The sequence below is a fragment of the Apostichopus japonicus genome, chromosome 22 (assembly GCF_037975245.1).
Source record: "Apostichopus japonicus isolate 1M-3 chromosome 22, ASM3797524v1, whole genome shotgun sequence".
NCBI lineage: Eukaryota > Metazoa > Echinodermata > Holothuroidea > Aspidochirotida > Stichopodidae > Apostichopus > Apostichopus japonicus.
In genome coordinates this window covers 2,032,620-2,059,137 of record NC_092582.1, presented here as the reverse complement: position 1 = coordinate 2,059,137, position 26,518 = coordinate 2,032,620, and the positions used below count along the sequence as shown (strand labels likewise).

General features: G+C 36.9%; 2 protein-coding genes across 2 annotated transcripts; both read left to right on the top strand.

Moving 5' to 3' along the window:
• The first annotated feature begins 454 nt into the window (after window positions 1-454).
• Window positions 455-17,943, top strand: LOC139963574 (uncharacterized). Its single transcript, XM_071964444.1, has 13 exons — window positions 455-671; window positions 4,466-4,656; window positions 6,418-6,589; window positions 7,491-7,730; window positions 8,123-8,285; window positions 9,136-9,263; window positions 10,012-10,281; window positions 11,196-11,282; window positions 12,303-12,533; window positions 13,644-13,874; window positions 14,621-14,872; window positions 15,440-15,694; window positions 16,241-17,943. Exons 1-13 carry the CDS (start codon window positions 611-613, stop codon window positions 16,639-16,641), a joined length of 2,682 nt encoding a protein of 893 aa, XP_071820545.1. The 5' UTR covers window positions 455-610; the 3' UTR covers window positions 16,642-17,943.
• Window positions 17,944-19,256: 1,313 nt separating this feature from the next.
• Window positions 19,257-25,286, top strand: LOC139963573 (solute carrier family 35 member G1-like). The gene is made up of 2 exons (XM_071964442.1): window positions 19,257-19,559; window positions 23,517-25,286. Exon 2 carries the CDS (start codon window positions 23,537-23,539, stop codon window positions 24,503-24,505), a length of 969 nt encoding a protein of 322 aa, XP_071820543.1. The 5' UTR covers window positions 19,257-19,559; window positions 23,517-23,536; the 3' UTR covers window positions 24,506-25,286.
• Window positions 25,287-26,518: the final 1,232 nt, after the last annotated feature.

The following is a 26,518-nucleotide window of genomic DNA, read 5'->3' as shown; positions in this document are numbered from 1 at the left end:
TGCATATTCATCGATGACATTATGAGATCTAATTTCCACGATGGATTTCGATGATAGACTACGATGACATAATCTAGTCAAGATTCGTAATTCAATTTGCGTAACTCTGAATATATATGTGAAATTAGTACAAGATATCTGTGAAGAATAAGGAAATAATGTTTCCAGTGACAATTGGGGTTTTTTCCACCTGAATTTTCCCTTACAGTATAGACGGCAAAGGTAAACTTCCTTATTCATTCAAACTAATAGAACCGATTGAAATTCAGCATATTGACATATTAATATAATTAGGTGTGCATAAAGGCCCTACCCTGGGTATTCCAAGGCACGCAAGTGGTGAATCACGCAAAATACAATAGCAATATACACTTACGTCACACTAATTATGAACACGCCTCAGTAGTTACTTCAGAAAGAAGTAGAAGGGTTTTGTCCCTTTATGAAAATGAAACTACCTTTTTTTTATTATAATAGGCTGCATCGTCATTGTGCGGTTTGTTTTTGTGTCATACACGATGGTGTTATGAAACTCTGACACTCCATTTTCATCCAGATTTCTACGGGAAGTTGTTGATACCAAATTTGCAGAGTTTGAACTACATTCATTATGGCGATCTTGGTTGTGCTCATCTTCAGTATTCTCCAGTGTTTTGTAGCTGAAGGTCAAAGTAAGTAGAAAATATCACTTATTGACTTTTGATACTTGACTTATTCCAGTTATTAAACGAAGCAGCTGAGGTGTCATCAAGGGATAGTGGTTTTGAAGTGTTTATGTAGTGTTGGCTTTGTTTGGTTAGGCTACCATTTGGTTAGGCTACTATAGCTGGTTACCTTCAGATCTAGAATAGATCTAGCGATATATATATATATATATATATATATATATATATTGTTATAGTGTATATATTGTTATAGTGATATCGCTACCGTGATACAAGGAATATTGTATAGTGTATTTATGCGTATATGTGTGTAAGTGAGAGTGTGTTTATCGCAAAAAGGAGTAGGCTCAAAGCAAAACAAATCCTACATTTGTTCATGTTCTGTTTTGTTACATAATAATACCAATATTATTTACAAAAAAGAAAACGGGCTATAATTCAACAAAAAAGTCACGGACAAATTCAATATAGTTTGAGAACGAAATTTGTAGTTTTTGACAAGGTTACAACCCTTATTCTTATTTTGACTGATTGCCTTAAAAACTAAAAATCGTGCTTTTTAACATTATTTCAGCACAAAAGCAAAATCATATATTCTTCTGATGTTTATACTTCGTCAGTGTATTCTGAACTTAATATGCTCGTCTCGTTGAAGCAATTCGAAGGTTTTATTTGAAGTGTATTTGCTCCTTCCCGTTCTTGACATTAATTTATAAATGTTTATCAGTTGTAAAGGCAACTAAGCAATCCCATGCCATGATGATTAGTTCCAGATTTAATCTGTTATTGTGTTGCGGAAGGTATAAAAAAAACCAGGTGTTTTCATGGTAAAGATAGCCATCCAGCAGGCTGACTTTCCCCGTGCAAACTTGTGGGCTGCCAGAGGTTCCTATAGGTTTAAGAAAGGATTTGGACCAGATACAATTAAAGCATGATGTTTGTATATGTATGGTTGGATATGGGTGGAACAGGTTGAGGAGAAGAACTCATAACTAATAACCACTTACACCAATGTATGTGTGAGTATGTGTGTGCTGGGGTGGGGTCTGGGTCAATTCATTGAGTATTTCTTTTTTGGGGGGAGAAGGGTATACCTCTGACTAATGACCAATCACACAGATGTACGTATTAACATAAATGATACAATAATCAGATATCGAGGTATCTGATCATCTTATCGATACAAATATAACTTAGGGGTTTGCCCTGTAGAACCAGCTGAAAAAGAGACATTGAATACAAGATTCGTCCAAAAAGTAGGAAAATATTATCAACTAACTGCCGGATTATATAAGACAAATTTAGTGGATCTGCCGAGTCCGAGTTCAGATATAAAAGTTCGATTCCTAGATGAAGTTCAAGCCCGAGACATCCATAATAAAACCCAAATCCTAGATCATAGACAATCAGACTCGAGTAATAAAAAACACATGAGTCTTATAATTTCTGGTGGCAAAAAAAACAAAAACCAAAGAATAAAATACAACATTTGGAACTTTCTATAAGAAAGTTTCAATAATGCTTCTAGATTCCATCAAGGGCGTAGGAACCGGGGGCTGGGGGGGGGCGCCCCAGTGAAAAATGTGGAGGGCGGAAGTATCATTCCGCCCCCCGCTTCGCAAGTCAGAAAACCCCTTTTTCATTTCCAAATGAGAAAAAAAATCTCATTTGGAGCACCAAATTGCATCTAAGGCCAGGTGAAAATGCAAAATTATATACAAAATGGAGTGGGTGGGTTGAAGTGTGCTATATTGCACCAAATTGCATCTGAGGCCACCTGGAAATGCAAAAAAAATCCAAAGGGGAGGGGACACCCCCTCCCCTTAGACCCCTACCCCAGGCCGGCCATCAGTCTTCAGCCCCCCCCCCACTCAAAAGTACCTTCCTACGCCACTGGATTCCATTGAATTACGGTGCGGTAGGGCCTACCCTGTTTTGTTTGAGATATACGCTCACCTTCATGTATATTGGTAAGGGTAATGTATAAGGGGTTTTTTCTTCAAATATTGATTTCTACTTTCATTGTAAATTCTGTGCATTTCATTTGAAAAATCGGAAGGTTTTTTCGAAAGATCTACGTACTTAATAGATTAGCTTATTTTATATCTTAATTTAACTGAAAAAAACCCAGTCATATGACATGTGTCATATGTGTTGTTGTGTATATGTAGAAAGACTATTTCAATATTTTCTAAAGATATTTCTTTGAAATTGTTAAACTCCAACTATAGGCCTATAACAGAAAACAAACAAATACAATTAGCCAAATCCTGTTTGGCTCACGCACCCCTATATAGTCTGTACGCTCAACAAAGGACGTGACCTTTTATTATATATTCTTATAAATACAAATGTCATGCTTGACGTGAAACGAATTGTCGATGTCATGATGAAAAACTTTTGCAGTATCATTGCTTATTTGTTCTCTTACCATAGTTTTCAAGTACAGAAATAACTTGTAAAAATTATAAGAAAGAAAAAATAAAACAAGATACATTTGGAGAGATTTTAGTTTCCGTAGCAATTCCTATATATATATATATATATATATAGGATCTACTTTGTTGGAGAGGTGGAAAGGGAATATTTCTTGATTATAAAAACGAAATCTTGGACCCAATTGCTATTATATCGTTTTAACCGAAAGAGTGTAGCAGATATATTTCATCCCTACCCTCAAGAAAACGTAACTTGTAGATGTAAGGGAGGGGGGGGGGAGGAGGCCGAGGGATTTTGCTATGAAGAATCTGTCATCTGAAATTTTATGTTATTTTTTTAACGTTCAAACACAATAGCATGTAGAGGGAATCTGGTTGTGCGTGTTATCATATATTCCCGAAACGTCCTTTTAACGTTGTAATGTGAATGTTGCGAGAGACGTTGTATAACTGTGTATAAACTATCCACTATAGTTCTTTTTTAGCTTTCTTCTGCGTGAGCGCATAATTAGCGATGTTCCTTGTATGATGTTACTTCTATTTCCAGAGACGCCGGCCACTTGGTTTCCGGGTGGCAAACTTCCTTTAACTAAATAATATATATATTAGTCGTGTATAGGGGAGGGGGAAGGTGCATATTTTCTTAGCAAACATAAATAGAATAACCAACTGGCATCACAAAATTATTAAGAACTTCAAAATTCAACTTGTAGGGGTGGAGGAAAGGAAGGGGCAGGTTACAATTTCGTCAACATTTGATGTTAGAGCGCGAATGTATGAGGTTAAATATGTTTTTATTTGGAATCATTTCCTTGTTGATTTAATGTACTGTAACGAGAGTTGGGGGGGGGGGTAGATCAATCAAACTAAGGAAACAAGTCAACTCTTCAATTACATTATTTTGCAATGAATACAAAGCTTTAAGCTAGCTTAAGCAGTGGATAACGGAAAACTACTTGAGGTTATATATTTCATTTCATTTATTTATTTTTATTCTATCACAACGTAAGTAGAACATATGAGATAGAAGGAGATAAGAAACAAAACTTGTGACAGGAAGTGTACTAAAAAAGCCTATAGGGCTTGTCGGGTAGTGGAACTCCCTGAAAAAAATACAGAACTTTACAATTAGAAAAGAGAACCCAAAAAACAATACAAACAGAACCACCCTTCCTCTCCATTCCCTCACCCCTCCCCCCTAGTTTCATTTCGCAGTTTTCTGAAGAAGATTATGGTTGGGTCGAAACATCATAATCTTTAACTTTAATATAGTCGCCTCTACACAGGCTTTATATCGTAGTTCAATAAAAGTGTTTGCTCTCACTCTTTGATTTTTTTTAATTTTTTTTTTAACTGATGTAGGTTGTAACGAAGACTTGATAGCCACATCATCCCCGGCAGATAAGCAGTCACCAAATTTCCCATTTCATTACGACAATAATCTACATTGCGTCATACACATAACAGCAGAAGACAAAACTAAAGTAGTTGAATTATCGTTTCTTAACTTTGAACTTGAGCAATCTGACGATTGCGAGAAAGACGTACTAGTGGTGAGTACTTCTTTACGTCGATACAACGTACTTCTATATGCTTATGATGCTATATATGATGCTATGATAAAACTAGACTTACGTCGATACAACGTACAGCTATATGCCTGTAATGCTATGATGCTTTATATGATGCTATGATAAAACTAGACTAATGTCGATACAACGTACAGCTATATGTATGTCATGCTATGATGCTATATATGATGCTATAATAACACTAGACTTACGTCGCCACATCACACAGCTATATGTCCGTGATGCTATGATGTTATACATGATGCGATGATAAAACTAGACTTATGTTGATACAACGTACAGCTATATGTCTGTGATGTTATAATGCTATATATGATGCTATGATAAAACTAGATTTATGTCGATACAACGTAAATCTATATGCCTGTGATGCTATGATGCTATATATGATGCTATACTAAGATTAGACTTATTTCGATGCACCGTAAAGCTATAATCCTGTGATGCTATGATGTTATATATAATGCTATGATAAAACTAACTTATGTCGATACAACGTACATCTATATGCCTGTGATGCTATGTATGATGCTATGATAAAACTAGACTTATTTCGATACAACGTACAGCTATATATGTATATGATACTATGATAAAACTAGACTAATGTCGCTATAGGTAAATATATACTATTACACGTATGATTTTATCATGCAACTGTTCGTTTGATGCTATGATACAATAGAACAACGATGCTATTAAAACATATGATGTTATATCATGCAACTATATATGATATAAACTACGATCCACCGATACGTTTGATGCTATGATACAATGGTTCAATGATGCTATTAAACATATGATGTTAGCCGACCATGCAACTGTATATGATGCCACTTAAAGTGATACAATTAATATTCACTAAATTACCTGAATAAAAAGTATATATTAAACTCTTTACATGCAGTGAATTGGCAATGAATTGAAACCAAGTGACATCGAAACCTTTCATTGGGATTCGTGCCCAAACACCGCATACCGCGATACCCGAACCTATGGGTACCTTATGTGAGCCGCCCGGAAATTCTCTCCAATGTGATCTTAGTTTGTTGTGAAAAGCTAAATACATTCTGCTTTTGCATACACTGCAAACTTTGTCAAACTTAGTAACTTCTGCCAACATTCATATTAGCCTTTAATCCGGAGAATTTGCAAATCAACATAAATTATACCAATATAATATGAAATGCCGCTAAATCACTATATCAGTAAACTTAACATACAGTTTTATTCCAGGTGGCATACTCTAGTGAGAGTCAACATCAACCCCCTGATTCGTTTGTTCCTCTTCAGAAAAGTACGAATGGAAGTACATGAGGTGCAAAAATGAGGTCAATTGAGCCAAATCTGTAGAAGACCACTTTGAACCTTCTTAAAAGAGCAGCCAAGTAATAATGTTGTACCAGTGTTTGTTAGCGACTGTTATAGCTAAAAATCTACGTGATTCTTGATAAGATAATTGATGATTTCACTAGGATTGGCCAATGTTTCAGCTATCCAGTGAGGGGAATAGGATGTACCTACTATGAAAACTTGTTCAAGGAATTTAAGAGCACAATTCTTTGACGATTTAGTGTGTGAGTCAATGTACTGATTATATATGAAGTACGTTAACTTGACCAGTTATCAATATCGTTTTGCACTATTCTTAACTCTGTCCATCACAATCAGCAAATTAATGTGACGTCATCAATGACTATTTCTCCACTTGGCACTCAGGTGTACGATGGCGTCGACGGCGGTCAGAGGCTCGTTCAACATTCCTGTGGAACTCGATGGGCGTGGCCTCATTATCCAGAAAAGGTTATAACATCGGGTCCAGAGGCTACCCTGGTCCTCATAACTGATAGTGACACTACAGCAACAGGGTTTCGATTTCGATATAGGATGGGTACGTTTGTGGTCAGAAAAGAAACATTGGTCGCGTGTTCTTTGTGTTCATTGCAGATGTTAAAACCAAAACATTGCTCGAGCGTTTTTATTGCTCGTTATACATGTGGGGTAAATATGTTTGTTAGAAGCCTTTACCGCTCTTTGTTGTGGTTAGTTTTCAGTATAAATGTTACAACCAATCATCGCTCCCGCGGTGTGTTTATGAAACAGAAATAAATTGGTTTAGTGTTCATGGTTAAGGTAAACATGTTGTTAAAAGACATCTCTGTAGTGCTTTAAGTTTTCAGTATAAATGTTACAGCCAATCATCGCTCCCGCGGTGTGTTTATATGAAACAGAAATAAATTGGTTTAGTGTTCATGGTTAAGGTATACATGTTGTTAAAAGACATCTCTGTAGTGCTTTAATGTTCAGTTAAAATTGGTTTAGTACACAATGTGGGTGAATAATGTGTGTTAGAAGCCGTATACGTTTCTCTGATTGGTTTTTTTATTGTACAGTATAGATGTTTCAACCAATTAGTGTTCAGTGGAAACTGAATTAGTGTTCAGTGTGAGTTACGAATGCATGGTCGATGGAAAAAAAAGCAAACATTGCTCGAGTGTTTTAGTGTTCAGTATAAATTGGGAGTATGCATGATGTTAAAATCGAACATTGCTCGAGTGTTTTAGTGTTCAGTACAATTTGGGGGTATGCATGATGTTAAAATCGAACATTGGATTGGTTTGATGAAAGAAACGAAACTGAAACTAATTCGTTGGACTTTTATATATATATGATGTTGAAGACGATTATTGGTAGAGGGTTTTAAGTTTTATCCTAATAGGATGTGTAAATATCAGAAAAACAAACACGATTTTGATATTATATAAAGCTTTCCCTCTTCTTAATTTTACCAGTTGACCAAGACCCGGCGACCTTTTTCATAGCTGCCCCAGATCAGACCACAATCCAAGCCATACGTCGACACAGCGCCCTAAATTTCAGGGTACAACCGAGGGGAATGATAGAACCCCAGGCCGTGGACTATGACCCCGTAGATAGCCACCTTTATTATTCAGACAAAGGCGCTATGAATATCGGCAGAGTTCATCTGTTTGACCAAAGAACAGATATACTCCACGAGAAATCTGTGACAGGTATACAAAACAGTCGTTTTACGTGTACAAACCATACTCTCCGCCATAAATACTTCTTGAATGATAATCTGCTAAGTCACGTAATGTGCGATATCGTTATAACCTTCATATTTAACACTTGTAAACCTTATGAAAGCATTTCCATATAGGACATTTTTTAAACAATGCTTCCCATTCCCCAACTGATTACTGCTTATATGTACGTGCTTCCTGCACTTAACAACCCCAGCTGCCCATATTCTGAAATAAATATAGCTAGATCGGCTAGATATATCTATGATATCAATGTGTATAACAGTCAGAAATGATACGCTCATGGCTTGATTTGTTGGTAAAGTATAGTGTCAACTTCTTTTATTTATTTTTCCTTCTAATTTTCTCACTTTTCCAAGATCCGTTTGGTCTTAGATTAGATATCGTGAACAGGTTGCTTTACTGGACTGATTCAGAGTTGCAAATAATTTCGGTCTCGGACCTTGAAGGCAGACAGAGGGCGACCATTATATCGACAGATTTAGACAAACCAGGAGCAATTATTACAGAACCAAATCAAGGGTAAGAATGCGAAAGAAAGGAAAGGTGACCAATAGAATGGACGTAACAATTACAACATAAAGCAACCACATGAAACTAAGTGGTCCCTGGTCTGGTGAGGTTACAACCAAGTTCCCTTCATCCATCAACACCCTCTTTCCCCACCCCTGCCTTGACGTTCTAGCTGAAAAATAAAACAGGCAACGCTTGGTTATGCTTATATCTACAATTAGGACATTTGTTATCCATTCTCCTGTTGGTGCCATTTATGTTATTTATTTCTCACCGTACCCACTCCCACCCATCCTACCTTCATAGTCTTGCAGGACTTACCCACCAGCCTGTTGTATATCCATGTATTATATCCATGTTATTTCTCTCTCACCGTACCCACTCCAACTACCCTACCTTCACAATCTTGCAGGACTTACCCACCAGCCTGTTGTATATCCATGTATTATATCCATGTTATTTCTCTCTCACCGTACCCACTCCCACCACCTTACCTTCACAGTCTTGCAGGACTTAGCCATCAGCCTGTTGTATATCCATGTATTATATCCATGTTATTTCTCTCTCACCGTACCCACTCCAACTACCCTACCTTCACAATCTTGCAGGACTTACCCACCAGACTGTTGTATATCCATGTATTATATCCATGTTATTTCTCTCTCACCGTACCCACTCCAACTACCCTACCTTCACAATCTTGCAGGACTTAGCCATCAGCCTGTTGTATATCATATCCTACCTTTTCAGTCTTGCAGGGCCTACCCACCAGCCTGTTGTATGTCCACGTATTGTATTCATGTATCATATCATGTTGTATATCCATGTATTGTAAGCAATGCTCTTATCATCTTCACAGGTACATCTACTTCACCGACTGGGGAAATCCGGCAAAGATTGAGAGAGCCGACGCAGACGGAGACAATCGGGTTGCTATAGTGACAGAGGAGATATCGTCACCACAGGGATTAACAATCGACCTCATTGGTGCGTTTCGTGTTCATAGAATATTTTAGCCATTTCCTGGTAATTAACATGCATGTCTTTACCGAATGATATTTAGTTGAATGTCCTTACTACATGACTGGACCACCCATATATGATTCCTTTCTAATTGATAAATGCCCATACCATGGTCATGTTATAATGGTACATGCCCATAGATGATTCCGTTCTAATGGATAAATACCCATACCATGGTCATGTTATAATGGTACATGCCCATAGATGATCCCGTTCTAATGGACAAATGCCCATACCATGGTCATGTTATAATGGTATATGCCCATAGATGATTCCGTTCTAATAGATAAATGCCCCGATGGCTATAGATTCCGTACATTTCCATTTGCTTCGCCATAATTGAAATTTCACATGCAAACTATGTCTATTTAACATTGGATATGTGAACATGTCGCTAGTGTGGGTATTTATTCGTTAATACTTCGGGAAAATGGACATGTAAAATATCACTCGAACGTTAGATATGATAAATATAAGAATACAGTATTGTTTATTATGTAATCCATATATTTAATTAATATGAATATTCATCGACGTATGTGTCATGTGCCAATCACACGAGGCACGATTCAGAGCCAGTAAATCGGTAGGCCAATTGTAGCCCTGGATTAGCACCATATCCGGGTATACCCCACGCCCATATCCGGGTACCCCACGCCCATATCCGGGTACCCACACTTAGTTTCATTTCTCTTCTCTCATAATATTACAGACAGAAACCTTTACTGGGTAGACGCCCTTCTTGACACTCTTGAGAAGTGTGACGTCGACGGCGCTAACAGAGAAGTTCTCAACAAATTTAACGAGAGAGATTTCTTCGCAATTGCTCTTGATTCAGAAGGTATCTTCATGACCGACGAGGAGTTTGGTTGGATAGAGTTAATTGAAAAAGAACCAACCCAATCGTCGACTGGGTTTAGAGTACACATTGGACAAATTCGAGAACCACGTGGAATCACATTACGACCATATAGCGACTTGGGTAAGGAATTGACTTTCAAACATGTACATTGGTGAAGGATCTCTTTTCTTTTGTGGGGTGGGGTGCGGTGGGTTGAGGTAAGCTGGGGTGGGTGCGGCGGGGTTGGCTTTTATGCTTGTGTCATAATGACCAAGCAATGAATAATATTCACAAATAGTGGAATGTTTCCCCTCCTACGCAGGGGCGGGCGGAGCTATACGGAGCATGGCGGGGAAGTGCCTCTCCCCTACTAACAAAAGTGTCCCTTTCCCATCAATTCGAAATGTCCTCTTTTGTTAATGAAAATAACATTATTTCTATAAATAAAAAGTGGCCTTTTATTGAGAAATTAAGAAAAATATGTCATTAATAAGATTTTTTGTTGTTGTTGAGAAATGTCAAACAAAACTTGTAAGTCAAAGGTTGAGAAACAAAATACTGGAATTTGTGCTGCAGAATATGCAAATAATCCATTCTGTCGAAAAGCTTTTGAGAGATTTTGTAGTTTCCCCTTCAAATCAAAGTCACATGTCCCACGGCCCTTCGCAGGTGGTGCCCTTCCGTCCGATTGAATTCTCATTCGGCTCCTGCAATATAACTAAATGATCTGCGTTTAAAAAAAATTGTGGTTGCCCGTGATTTTGTTCCTTTTTATTTTTCTTATACCGATGTTTAAATTCAGGTCCATAAATTATATTTGCATATTTCTGTATGTTTTATATCTTTGAAGAAATGTAACTAACGCTTTAATTTAGGAGGTTTGGCCTTTTTATTTCAAGGGGGAGTCATGTGCCAACATATTTTGGCAATATAAACACGATCTTTCATTTTTTATTTCTTTTCTGATATTTTGTTTTAATACAATATAAAATTCTCATGTACTCATCCATGGACAACAATGCATATAAATTTACTTTTTCCCCTTTTATTCATAGGTGATAGTGTGCCTTATACCTGCCCTAGAAATGATTGCTCAGGGCTCTGTTTACCGAAACCCTCAAACAGCTATGTCTGTGAAACAGGTAACGTTTAAAATAAACGAAATGCGCTCTTACCCATCCCCATCCCCACCCCATCCCCATCCCCACCCCTTACCCAACCCCACCATCTGACGTATTCATTTAACGGTTACGCCAGTAATAAATATGCTCTGGTATATAGTAACATTTTGAAGAATTGCTTAGATACCTCTCTCTGTATAATATGCATGATTTTGTTGTTCGGAAGTTTTGATAACTGTGTTGTATGTGTAGCTGTTTACTCACCGTAAGTATATGAGTAAGCAATCAAATGCATTCAATCAGTATATGAGTAAGCAATCAAATGCATTCAATCAGTATATGAGTATGCCATCAAATACATGTTTTCAATCAGTATATGAGTAAGCAATCAAATTTATTCCATGAGTATATGAGTAGGCAATCAAATGCATTCAATCAGTATATGAGTAAGCAATCAAATGCATTCAATCAGTATATGAGTAAGCAATCAAATGCATTCAATCAGTATATGAGTAAGCAATCAAATGCATTCAATCAGTATATGAGTATGCCATCAAATACATGTTTTCAATCAGTATATGAGTAAGCAATCAAATGTATTCCATGAGTATACGAGTAGGCAATCAAATGCATTCAATCAGTATACGAGTAAGCAATCAAATGCATTCAATCGGTATATGAGTAAGCAATCAAATGCATTCAATCAGTATATGAGTAAGCAATCAAATGCATTCAATCAGTATATGAGTAAGCAATCAAATGCATTCAATCAGTTTATGAGTATGCAATCAAATGCATTCAATCAGTATATGAGTATGCCATCAAATACATTCAATCAGTCAATGTATGGTCAGTGTTACCACCAACCATGCATCAGACAGTATATAGGCTTCTGCTGAGGTTGTATAGACTGAGAAATCTAAATGCATGGGTCGCGACTAGGGAAACCACGGTAACGGTCGTCAAGGAAACAGTTTGGAAAACAAAGCTCTTAAGTAAGGAAGTAATGAAACTGTTTGGGTTATATTTCCTATCCTCCAGTTTTACCAAGGCTTTTGGTTGGATGCCCAGCTAACATTTTCACAATAATACCGGATAATGTAATCGACTGGATGGAACCGTTCGCTTATTCTCCAAACGGGTTAGCCATCTCCAAAACACAGACCCATCATCCTGGTAGTGAATTTGACGTCAATATTCATGATGTTAGCTACTCGTTTGAGGATGAAATCGGCAACAAGATTTACTGTAATTTTACTATTACTGTAGCAGGTATGTCGATAACTTAGAAGTGAATATGGTAATCAAAAAAGCTCTGTAAGATTTAACAGTGGATTTGATTTAACATGCGTTTTCAACAGCTCCTATAATAGCCTACTCATTCACCCCTACAATACTATAATACGTACTAATTACATATTAACCGATTGTAAGAGGAGCCAATTTCGTTGTAGAAGTTTGTCCCTGTTACAAACTTGATAGACTGCAGCTGTTCATGTTCTTTGGTATAAACTAAGACTTGTTCAAGTCCAAAATGTTTGTTTGAATATTCTTCAGCTATTTCTCTCTCTCCACCTCTCTCTCTCTTGAAAAGCCTTCATTGAGCGTTTATTTCCGAGGTAAAGATATTATGAAATTGAATTACACTGAGTCTACACAACAGATGTAATCACCTAAGATATCGGCGATTTTGGTCAATTCGAAACTGAATGTCCAGGGGCGTCGGAAGCTATTTGGGATTGGTACGGCAGATCAGAGTGTGGCCATCTACTATAATTATCGGGGGGGTGGGGACGTTTGGAAGGTCAAACTACGCTACGCGCCACCATGGTTGGCGCGTAGCGTAATGGATAAAATTTTGAAAAAATGCCTCCCAGATTGCAGGAAGTGGCACTTCCCGAGCTTTTCTTCTGTGCGTTCTCCCTTGTCTGTTTTTGTACCCGATTAATCTTCTGAAACACATTTTGAAGTATGTTTCATTTTGGTTCTTTATTTTTTGCCTTTTTTTTTTCTTAGTCCTACTATTTTTTTTTTATTTTTTTTTTTGCGCCGTGAATATTGCTCCGACGCCCCTGATGTCATAGAACCAGCCGCGCATGAAGATTGAATCTTTTCAACAGACCGTTCTGTGCAAAGCTTTTTTCATTTCGAAAGATTGGTTGCCGAGGCTCTTATTGAATTAATTGAAATATGTTATATTCGCTAGCTCAAATAATATACATTATATTCAGATACACAAATAGACACAATGATAAACCAAAGGTCAATCGTAATAATAAAATAGCTTAAATAACCACTGAAACATTTAATTAATCATATTTAGCAAATTGATTCAATATCGATGAATTTTAATGATCACGAATTGTTGCTCTTGTTTCTCAGACCAGTTCAACTTGCTTTGCCCGAAGGACGTCAGCGTTACTGTACCGGGAGGCCAAAGCGAAACACCAGTCTATTGGAACCCGCCAGTCGATCACCAGGGCCAGCCTCTTACCTCTGGGACCTCTAATCCTGGAGTCATGTTTCCAGTTGGCCAAACGACAGTCACTTACACTTACCTTACCACTGAAAATATACGACAAACGTGTAGCTTTGTTATCACAGTAAGCTTAGGTTAGTATCTATTTGTGTTATATGTCTCAATAGTGTTTGAATACATTATACTAATATGGGATACGTATGGGAAGTATAGTTATTAAGTTCTCGGTGACGTCATTAATATACTGCAATTGTGTAGCTTTGTTATCACAGTAAGCTTAGGTTAGTATCTATTTGTGTTATATGTCTCAATGGTGTTTGAATACATTGTATTTAGGTTCTAACTTCAATTAGAATTTTCACTTTTTAGCATTCAAATTGTAGATTTTGTAGTCAATCTGTTTTTATCGCTTCACGCTTCTCCAGTGTTTTTAATAGTTTTTCGATCTCATATTCCTGTATATATCTGTAGATGGTATATGTATTTACTGTTTTTTCTATTTAACGTTTTATGTCATTGTATTTTCTAGATTGTTTGTAAAGCGCACAGATGCATCGCGCGTTGTGCGCTATTTAAGATTTTATTTACATTTTGACATTACATTACCAATATGGGATACGTATGGGCAGTATCGTTGTTAATGGTGACGTCATTAATATACTTCAATTGTTGAGCTTGTTGTCACAGTAAGCTTAGGTTAAGAACTATTTGTTTTAAATGTCTATAACGATGGCTAAATACATCGTCATAACAATAGGTGGGATTCTCAGGAATAGTATTGTCTTGAATTGGCCTAATTTACAATTACAATAAAAATTTATGGCTTTGCAATATATATCATGTCACTTACTTTCTTCCGACTTTTTGCCCTTGCTAATAGGTGATATTGACGGCCCAGTGTTTACCAATTGCCCCGCCAATAAAACCGAATGGGTTTCACCTGGTAAGACATCTTTTGTCATTCGTTTGGACGATATTGAACTAGAGAACCCAGAAGACTCCATTGTAATGAATCCCGCCGATTTAGGGAGTGGATTTTTTGAACTCTATCGCGGACCAAATCATATATCAATCCAGGCAGAAGACGGGGCTGGAAACACTGCTTGGTGTAATTTCACGGTTACTGTGCAAGGTAGAGTCTGTTATTACTACATTTTTTGTATGAAGGAGGAGTTGAATAGGGGTGGAGTGGAAAGGGGAGAGAGGGTATGGGGGAGGGAGGGGGAGGGGGAATTGATTAAGTCTATTTACAACACAGACTTTCCAAACGTTCATCCTTAAACCAAGGGCATTCAAATAATTTGCATAACAATTCTTTCGTTACTATGTTCTGTATTACTATCAACGACTGGCGATAGAAGGCTATATGTTGTTTTTACTAACAGAGAAAAGAGAAGAAAAGGATAAAAGCGAAATGCAAAGAGGATTAACATATAGCCTAGAAAAAAAAAACTGACTAACGGTTTAAACCCATATTCAGTTTCTATTGATAACTCTATGAGAATCTGGTGGCCTATGTTGCTCGACAAAATCCCAATACAAATATATACATAAATAAGCGACTTCACGGTCATCCAACATAAAATTGGTTCTATATATGTTGTTTTCTATCATTCATCCTACTTCCCTAGCACCCCCCCCCCCACCTCCACCTCCTTTCTCTCTCTACCTCTCGTCACTCTTTATTTTACATTCACAGTTGATACTGTTAAGCCGGTAATCATCGGGTGTCCAGACAATATTATGATTACTTCAAAAGATGACCACGAAACGGTCATTTGGAGAGAGCCAATCGCAACTGATAATTCAGGGCACGTGAATTTGGAGAGTTCTGATGATCCAGGGACAAGCTTTTCGATTGGATCTCACTCAGTGACGTACACAGCTTCTGATCGACATGGCAATGTGGAAACATGTTCCTTTATTGTTACGATTGAGTCTGCAGATGATCTTGGTAGGCCTCGTTTTGTTTTGTCTTAATTTTGTGGTAATATATTGCATATTTAGATGAAATATAGGGGTTTATTCAAACATTATCTGTTTTGTAATTCAATTCACCAAATCATCCACGAAGCATGAATGATTTCGAAATGAAAATACAGTACGAAACGTTAAATTCATGGAACACAAAATAGTGTTGCATTTGGTTATATACGGTTATCATGTTGTTTCTTACATTCGAGGGTTGTAAAAAGAACCGAATTAAGGGGGATTAAAATATATGCGTAGATATTAAGTATCCTGGGTAAGAATAAGAATACCAGACTATATCTCAATGTTTATTGATGAAATTCATAGAAACGGAATTCGTAGAGCAGAAGACTAAAAACTTCTCTTTCTTTCCAGTCGAATAATTTCGAAGAGATTTGGACTTTTCATATGCGTAATGTTATCATAGCCCTATGTGGTAACTCTATGAATTATTTAAGATTTGTCAACAATCTTAACTCACTAATGTTCGATATATCCGTCTTTGTTATTCTTTATTTTACAACCACAGGTGACGGCCCTAACTCGTCGGGGGAAGTGTCGGAGAATGCTTCGAGCGATATGAAGAACCAACCTGTCGTAATCATTGGGGGCGTACTATCCGGGCTGTTACTTATTATAATACTCTTGTTGGTACTGATGGTGGTCAGTTGTCGTAGGAAGTCATCTCGTGAACCGACAGAAGAAAACCAGCCACCAGACTACTCATTCGTCACCGCGGATAATAGTATGCAGCAGAGGAACCCACCTGCCACGATAAGTGACGGTAACGTCCACTATGTGTCCAACGATAACAACGATGAACGGCTTTATGACGTAGCAGCAGTTAGTCTACCGCCCCCAGCTTATCAAGAATTGAAAATTAATATAGCTGACGAATTGAAGAAGACCTTACCACCTGGGTACAACTAGATAGATGAATGGATGAGTGGTATTCGGGTTAATCTGTCTGTGTAATATATATCCATCTATCTGTCTCTTTGTGTGTGTGCGTGCGTTTGTTTTGTATTCTGACCGAGGATTTGAACAAAAGAATACCATGTCCTCGGTTGTGATTTCTAAAGAATCACCACGTCCTCGGAAGAATTATATTGTACGGGGTATTGTTAAGGTTAGGGTACGTGGATTTGAACAATACAATGGGGTCCTCGGTTGGAATGCAATACAAACATGTGTGTGTGTGTGTGTTTAGTTACAACATAATCCTACTAAAGCAGCTGGTTGTGATAAGGTTGATTTTACTATCGTCGTTAGAAAGACATTATTGTGTTGATTAGTTATATGAATGTCAAACGTTCGACATTCAAAAAAGTCACCACCTGTCGTATATATAGCGTACAGTTGAGAAGTCTAATACCTTTAGTTTACTGTTTTTTCCCTATAACACTTGGACCGAAGTTATTGTTGCTAAGACTAAGACTTTGCGGTTATATATCTACAGGTTACTTGTACATTTCGACGATAAAGAAGATTTTAGCCCCCCCCCCTCAATAATAAAACCCAAAAAACAACAAATATAAGTGGAAAACTTCGCACAGAACTGGAAGTCTTCTGTGCCTATATGCGGTGCTTTTTAAAACTCAAACGCTCAATAGCCGTTCTTCTTTACAGACGCTTTTGATCTTCCAAAGCGAAATTTCGCATCTTAGCCGCGGGCCACAACAACATGATATGATAATCATGCATAGTTATATATGTGCATGGAATATTATGAATGAATCATCCTATCATATCATGTATAGGCCAAGTCAGGTATAGGCCTATAAACAAAATTCAGCCTTGATATATATGGGTGGATACATATAAGAATAGTCTTCCGATCTAACAGGATTCCGAGGGCCGCATAACAGGGCTATTACAAAACGTTCTAGCGGGAACAGCTTTCAATAAAAACAATAATATTAATTCGAAATATGGACAACTTCTTCTTATATTTGATCGACAATTGAGTCCTACTATTATGACCAGCTATACTTTCAGAAACCAAATTCATTTTTAAATTTGGCTGGGAATAGACATTTTTGTTTGTTTTACAAAGTGAACAAAGGGCGTCTTTATCTGCTTTTGTTTCAATATATAGCTTCTCCTTCATGTTTACAAAGTATTCATTATTTTTGAAATTTCTACAATAATTTTTTCTATGAATTAATGTTTAAAATGCGGTAATCGAATAGCAAGTGACTGCCCCACAGAAACCCCACCCCCACTCCGCAATTATAATCGTTGGCTTCCTTGTTATCTGAATTAAATATTGTTACCTTCATATTTTACTTGTTTTTCTTTCTTTGTTTCATTTAATTGGAGTAATATAGCAATATAAACAGTTTTTAACAACGAAATTATTTCATAATTTGTTCAAGGTATATCAAGAAGATGTGTTATTTAGACAGAGGAATATAGTACTCCTTAATCGAGTATGCCATGCAGTTCAATTTGTTAGTTTAACCTTTCCACCGATGTATATAGTTTTGGTATAGTTCTAAGAGCATTATCTACTACTTGTCGCATTTGTAAAACACCTTTTTATATTTCTTTCTTTCTTTCCTTCTATCTGCGTCGAATGTGGTAAAGAAGAATTGTTTCATGAGGATATTAAATATCCCAAAATTAATTTTAAATCATACGTTTAACCACTCAATTTTCATTTTTATAGACAGAGGCAAAGGTCGCAAAATGTTCCAATTTTGCTGTTTGAATGTCAATAAATAAAAGTGCTGTAAAAATAAAATTGCCAGGTTGATGATTTTTGTTTTATCTGTAATGGTCGCCTCTGTCGAAACAAATATCCAGTCATAATTTGAGTAACCGACGTCCCATTAAATTTACAAGACTTCAGCGACCAACTTGAAAGAAGACTCAATCCTGCGATGAATACCCCCCCCCCACCACACACCCACAGCTCAGAAAAATCTTATTTAATTTTGGGAGATATCGAGCACACCATGTAAGCCCAGAATCTCATGCATAACGTCACTAAGGTTTATTGATAGTGCAGTGATTGTGATAATTCCCCAGTACTATGACATTAGAAGTAATTATACAGAAAATGAAGTTGGGGCAGCAGTTGAATTCAGATAGTTATTTTGCTGGTATCACCCCCATCACTACCGGCGCTGTTACTGCACGCAATGTTAGGCTATAGCTTTACACTGCTAGTATTGTCTAGCCTAACTTTATTCTTAAATATCAAATCACAGGTCTCGATGTTGACGTCGTGCGTGGAATTCCTGGCTTACATAGTGTGCCATCAAATATTTAATGTTCTTTCACAAACCCGGCCGGAGACTTGGTCAAGTCTAACTATGACATCACCAAGCCACGTATGTATATATATATATATATATATATATATATATATATATATATATATACCGGTATATATATATATATACCGGTAGATATATATATACCGGTAGATATATGTATATAACTATATATATTTATGAAAAAATATGTGACCTTATTTGTTATCGGATCACGGCGTCGAAATATAAATTTCTTATTTTATGGTTGCTGGTAGCTCCTGGAATATGCTCAAGTCGAGCTCACGGTGTAAACGTATCATTTTTCGACCTAGGAGTGTAATATGACGAAAAGTGGTTAATATAACAATATTTGTATTGCATCCCGAGCGTTATGTTTAAGGATCGACTGCACAGACTCTGCGATCTCTAGCACGGTTCATTTATATTCCAACGTCATTACTGCAAGGCAACGTCGAACCATTAGAAAATATCCAAAATATCGAAGTAAACCGACCTAATTTAGTACCGGAAATGTACAGCACCGCAATATGGTTTGTTAAATTTTGACCACAAATGAACTATAAGGTGAGGATAACATTCATTTATTTAGCCTATACTATGTATATGTAAGTTTCAATGGGGTCTTCAAAGACTCACATTTTGTGCTACATTGTATACCCTATGTTGTGACCAACTTATAGACCGTTTCATATACCTGGAACAACCTGGGTAATGTAAAGAGGTATATTCTTTGTAATATCAAAAGGAAGGGCCGGGGATGGGGTGGGGGAGGGTGTGGGTGAGGGTTGGGGTTGCGGTGGGGTGATGGTGTTTGGTATATATGATAGATCGTCAAATTCTAGCTAATTGTTTACGACAAAGTTGGTAAGAATTTTTACTGATGATCATGACAGGCATTGGGACAATTGTTCTTTTTCGATACTCCTTTATTATGGGCAGAATTTGTATTTTGTATTAAATCGTCAAACGCGAAAAGATTTCTTCTCACTGCAATTTCAGTCACATTTGTCAGGTTTTAGCTTTTCAATTGCTGAATGAGGATTTAACTAATCAGTTTGTTATAAACAATAGCATCAACAGGAATGATACTCTTGTTATTATTTTGATTTCTGAAAGCAAAGCAAAATTGTTTAAGGCTGGTGATTTTTGTTTCTCTGGGCAATAACGGTCATATTTGATTGTGTTATATTTTAATGTTGTTACTAAGCATGATGTTAACAAATTTCCTTTCATTCACTACTATAGTATTATATCTGCGATCCCTAGCCCATGGAAGGCTAATTTAGGTAATAATTAGTACTTCAATTTTAATGAATGTCTCCTTTCAAAGCTTTCTCTTAACACCGAGAGCCACAAATTTTGTTGACAAGTCTGTTCTCTTGAATAATGTTTTCATTTTCCTGGGCCATAACGTAAATTAAGAAGAGAAGTTTCCTTTTATTAACTTTATCCTTCTATGCCTTTTTTGTGATTCTGAGATTGAAACTATGGAGAACTATGTTTTGGTATTGCCCTTCTGTTAATAATTTTTAGGACGAAATTCCCTGAAAATGTTTGAGAGCAATGCGAGACATGGATTTGTTTACTGTTGACGTTTCCAGGAAAAGGGGGAAGACTAATTATTATTTTTTTCTTCATAAAAAACATTTTATATTTGCTTTATGTATGTATGTATGCATGTATGTGTGTAAGTATGTGTGGGTGTATGTGTGTGTATTTATGCATGTATATACAGAGCGGAAGGCCCTGGTTCGAGTCCCGGTGGAGGCTGGAAGTTTTTTCACTGTTCTTGATTTTCCAACTCATTACGATTTTCATTTATATATATTCATTTGCCTTTGTCGTTTACCTCCATTGCATTAACATAAAGTCTGTTCAAAGTATCCCTTTCGAGATCCGGCTTTAGGAATCACAAATGATTTCGAGTTGGTTAGCACCATGTTTGTTCTCTAGAGTAAGGCAAAATATGTCACCAAAAACAGAACTAGTATTGTTCGATACAGGTGACGGGCGCCTATGGAATTACGACCTTCCTTACCGGTTTCGAACCTCTGGACATAGTACAATCAGCGTCCATAGCCTAGTGGTTAGGGTGTCCGCGCACAGAGCGGAAGGCCAGGGTTCGAGTCCCGATGGAGGCTGGAAGTTTTTCACTGTTCTTGATTTTCCAACTCATTACGATTTTCATTTATATATACAATATATATATATATATATATATATATATATATATATATATATATATATATAGCGGGAGTCCCGTGGTTCGAATCCCGGTGGAGGCTGAAAGTTTTTTCACTGTTCTTGATTTTCCAACTCATTACGATTTTCATTTATATATATATATATATATATATATATATATATATATATATATATATATATATATATATATATATATATATATATATATATTTATGTATATAAAATACATATATAGGCCTATGTAACTATATATATTTATATATATATATACATATCCACCTATATTTCAATATTTACTCTAAATTTAATGATGGTTTGATCAACTTTACATTACGGGTGATGTTAAAAGAAATATACTCATGTTGAGTACTATAGTTGTAACACTACTTGCAATTAAACCTTCTATCTATATTACGAGTCATGTATCAATCCTGTATCTCGTTAGACCGGTTAATATAGCAGTACATGGTTTATATATAGTGATAGATCAATCATTACATATTTCGTAGAGCCGATTACCATGTACCGTACCTCCTGTGACACCTCGGGACAAAATTCATTCTGGTTCCACCAATGAATGTGGTAGTTCTTGGTCTCACAAAAAGCTCCCTGGCCTGACATATATCTTAATACAAAACGAATGTAATAATTCCACTGATATGTTGAGACTAATGAATGTAATGGCTTTGCGTCTCAAATATTATGACAGTACAGTGTATGCAATATTTCCCTGGTCTCAAATAACTTTACAAAATTCAAATGAACTTAACAGTACCTGGAGTACGTCAGTTGGACTAGTGATATGCTTGTGAATGTAACATTTCCTTTATAAGTTTTTCACGGAATTGCCTGTTATGATTAGTGTTAACTAGAACGACTTTCTCAAGAAGAAATATGTTCGCATCATTTTGCACCATTTTTCAAGCAAAGAAATAGCTGTTTTCACGCACTAGCACGTCGGTACTTTCGACGAATCTCTTAGCATTTTTGTTTTAATTTGCCGGTTCAGAGCATTATACGGAAACGTTGATATTCTTTAGATTGTTCGTTTAGTAGAAATTCGATTGTTTAAACTACGAAAATGACATGATTTCAGTGAGTAAGTTCAAATAATGACGTTATGAAAGACAAATTACACTTCTAAATCTTTATACGTATATATTATAGTCTACATGTCTTATTCTTTGATTGTGTAGTATATCACGTAAATATACTGGTACAGAGGTAATAAATTTGTAATAATGTATACTATATACTTACATTATGACCGAGAGAAAACGTGACCGGTCAGCACTTGAAACAGAAACGCAATCGTAAATCATAGAGGAAAGAATCGGGTTAATGGTATTAAATATCCTCTCTATAGAAGAATGGAATGTATATCATACAAAAATGATATATATTTAACCTGGGGATTTCAAGAACAATAACTCGGTATGTCATTGCCGGGAAAGGCATTCTTCAACAGTTTCTCCTTCTCCTTCTCCTTCCCCTTCTCCTTCTCCTTCTCCTTCTCCTTCTCCTTCTCCTTCTCCTTCTCCTTCTCCTTCTCCTTCTCCTTCTCCTTCTCCTTCTCCTTCTCCTTCTCCTTCTCCTTCTCCTTCTCCTTCTCCTTCTCCTTCTCCTTCTCCTTAACCGTCTCCTTCTCCTTCTCCTTCTCCTCTTTCTTCCTCTTGACGTCATCATATAGACATTGGTTCAGATCTTCAGTTTGCGTTTGAATATCAATGTATACTTTACAACATTCTATTTGAAATATGTAACTATTATTTTATATTTAATTTGACTTGTTTCTCATTCTCTTTAAGAAATCTAAAGAGGCATTTGTAACAATCACTTGATTGTTGTGTTACTAAGCGAATTATCAACCGCTTTGTCATACACGAAAATACCTAAGTAATATATCTTTCTCTAAACTTGGACAATTTTCCGATCACTTTTGAATCGGAGAAATGTTTGGCTATCTCTATGGTTCCATAATGAAACTGGCCAGAAAATAGTCCATCATTGGGGAATAAAGAAGATACAGATTTTAATGTTTTTTTTCAACAGATTGGTCAAAATAAAAAGCAAAACCATCTGGCAGGAAAAGCTAATATTGTTAATTTTGCATGTATAGTGTATTTGACAAAAGGGAATGCAAAGTAAGAGGATGACCTTTGATATATGTTCAATTTCTTTCCTCAAAATATTGTGATTAAATGATGTAAGATTTCAAATTTACATATACATACTATTTAGAACCAAAAAAAAAAACATACGAAATCACCCAGGCATATTTTAAATTTCTGAATTTCTCTTTTCTCCCACTATCAGATTAACACCTTGAGCCTAAGATGTCCGAGAGTGTGAAAGTTGAAGACGAAAGTGATGATGAACGGCGCCCTCTGCTTACGACACTGCGAAGTTATTGCGGTTTGTGTTACATGTGCCTAGTAGTCATAACAAACGTTATAGCTGATTCAATATCCAAGAAACTCCTTAAAGCCAATTCTGTTTTCCTTGTTGCGATGATGAGGGCGTTAACAATGGTTCTCCTTATCATACCCGTTCTATTGTTCTACTCCATCTCTCTTAAGGACTCCCTCTCTGAATGGAAACTACTCTCATTGCGAGGGATCACCTCTACCATCAGTGTTCTGACTAGGGTGTCCGCCCTCTATTTCTCACCCCTGGGGGACGTTACTGCGGTCATAGCTGTCACACCGATTTTAACAGCTTTCTGGTCATGGATTCTTCTAGCAGAAACTGTCTCTATTTACGAGATTGGATTTGCCGTTTTATCTACGATAGGAATATGTTTAATAGCTCAACCGCAGGCTCTACCAACGATACAATCAAACAGCGATATATACTACGGTATCGGTTTAGCGGTTTTCTCCACGGTGTTTGCTAGTCTTGGAATTGTCCTCAATCGTAAACTTAGTCAACGAAATGTTACTATCAGTCCGTTTGTTCAAGTATTCTACTACGGCGCCATTTCAACTGTTTTCAACTTCACAGCTCTGGGTAGCTCCATTCCAATCTTAAGGTCCTTCTCCTTCCCTTGTTGGGAGGAGTGGCTACTATTAGTCGCGACAGGATTGGTAAATCTTCTAAAACAAATTTTTTTAACAATAGCTTTAAAGGAAGACAAAGCACTATATGTGTCAACATTTGTTTATTCAACATCCATTGTTTTGGCGTATCTAGTTCAGTTTACACTGTTCAATGACGCACCCACTCTTTTATCAATACTGGGGGCATTGTTGACTATTTCGTCTACGATCGGGTTTGTGTTCACGAGGCTACGATCAAACGACTGACATAAATAACGACCTCGTCCTCCCTGACTCCTTCCAACCTCACCCTCACCCCCACCCCACCCCCATCTCCAAAACAGAACCATTTTCAGCAAGCAATATGTTATGAAAACAGGTTATCTCTTGAAATATGAATTGTTCTTGTCCACTCTGCCAATTGAAGACACATGTGGTGAGGTCTAAGCATTGGTAGTAATCTTTGTTGTATCTCTATGCATGTTATCGCCACCCACGGTGTAACAACAAGCACTTATTGAAATCGCTATATGATACTTTGACACCCATCTTTTATCCAACAAATGTGTATTATTGGAGGCGATTTCAAATATTAATATATTAAATGTAGAAACCAACGCAATTTGTTAGGACTATACGAAACTTATGTCGTGTAGCAATTTCATTCCTACAATCACCTTATCAACCAGAATCAGCCACTCAAGTGCATCATCCCTGATTGGCAATATCTTTGTCATACTCTCCAAATTAGCTAACATGGCTTACAATAACTTCATTGATATTGCACCGTCTCAACATAATATTTACTTTCCTCCGGTGAGAATGTCTAGGTAAGAAATTCCATGACAAGACATGGATTACACCTAAATGCATGTATCATGCAGTCCATGTCAAATAAGAATATACTCCATCTTAAATACGTTAAGAAGCCCACTGCTTTCTTCGTTTTCGTCGTATTTTACAACGCATCATTTGGTCAGCACAATCGAAGTATTATAAAAGTAATTTAACCCGGATGAAAACCACTTCTACGCAAACGTGGTACTTTTTACGCAGGAAAGAACCTGGACACGGACAACCAAACAACAAACCGTCTGAACAGCACCGGGCGCGTAGCGAGGAATTTGCCAAGGGAGGCTACGCGCCTGATCCGCTCTCAACCCCTGCAGGACCCTTGCATATGAGACTAGTGACTGTGTGATAACTATCGGTTGTGCATCACTCTTGTTAAAGGTAAAAAGAAGACCCATGAGTCTCTGCCTTGTAGCTTCTATCTCTTACGATGATGGCCTTACATATTCAGATAAGCATGGTGTTGTAAAAGGCTTTCAACAATACTTTCCCTCTATTGATACTTTTTAAGAAAAAGTCACCCAGGAAAGAACCTGGGCACGAAAACCAAACTACCAAACGACTGATCCGCTCTCAGCCCCGGTCCGCTTGCATCGGGACTGTGACTGTGTGATCATCGTCGAGTGTGCATCACCATTCCCCTCGAAAGGGAACAGATACTACACATGATCTTAGCCAAATGGCCGAGAAGTCTATTGATAGTACACTATAAGCCAAACTCTTTCTTCTTCAGTTACTTCTTGGAATTACTTGGGAAATTCCGTTCCTCGAACTATTTTCTTTTCACCTGTTTCTGAAGAGTAATCCTAATGAAGCTCCGGGTTTTGGATGGAATACCTTCTAAGCTTATTATGTCCGTATGTCATATACTTGTTTATATCTTTAACAATGTATTTCAAAGTGGGCTTTACCCCTGATGAGCTAACGGTTGACAATGTTATCCCTTTACTGAAGAAGGGTGCTCTCCCCTTCCCTAGAACTACAGGCCCAAAAGTTTGATATCTTTTTCTAGCAAACTTCTGGAGGGTGCTATTGAAAGATGCTCCGGCAATTTCTTACAAATATATATATTTTTTTTATGATTTCTATAGTTTAGCTTTAGGGAATGTCACTCAACAACCCTTGCTTTGTTATAGAGACTGTAAATACTATTCCTTCTCAGCTTAATGTGGGCCAAAATGTGTTAGGTTTATATCTTGACACTAAGAAAGCATTCGATCACTCTATTATGTTAAAGAAATTATATCAATATGTTCTCCGTTGTACGGCATATGTTATCTTGGCTATAGCTATTTACACAACAGAAAGCAATGTAGTGGTACTGATACTCTAGTTACTTTAAATGTAAATACCGCTGTCCCCCAAGGATCCTTAATGGGACCCCCCCCCCTCCCCCTGCTCATCCTCATCTATGTTAATGTTATTCAC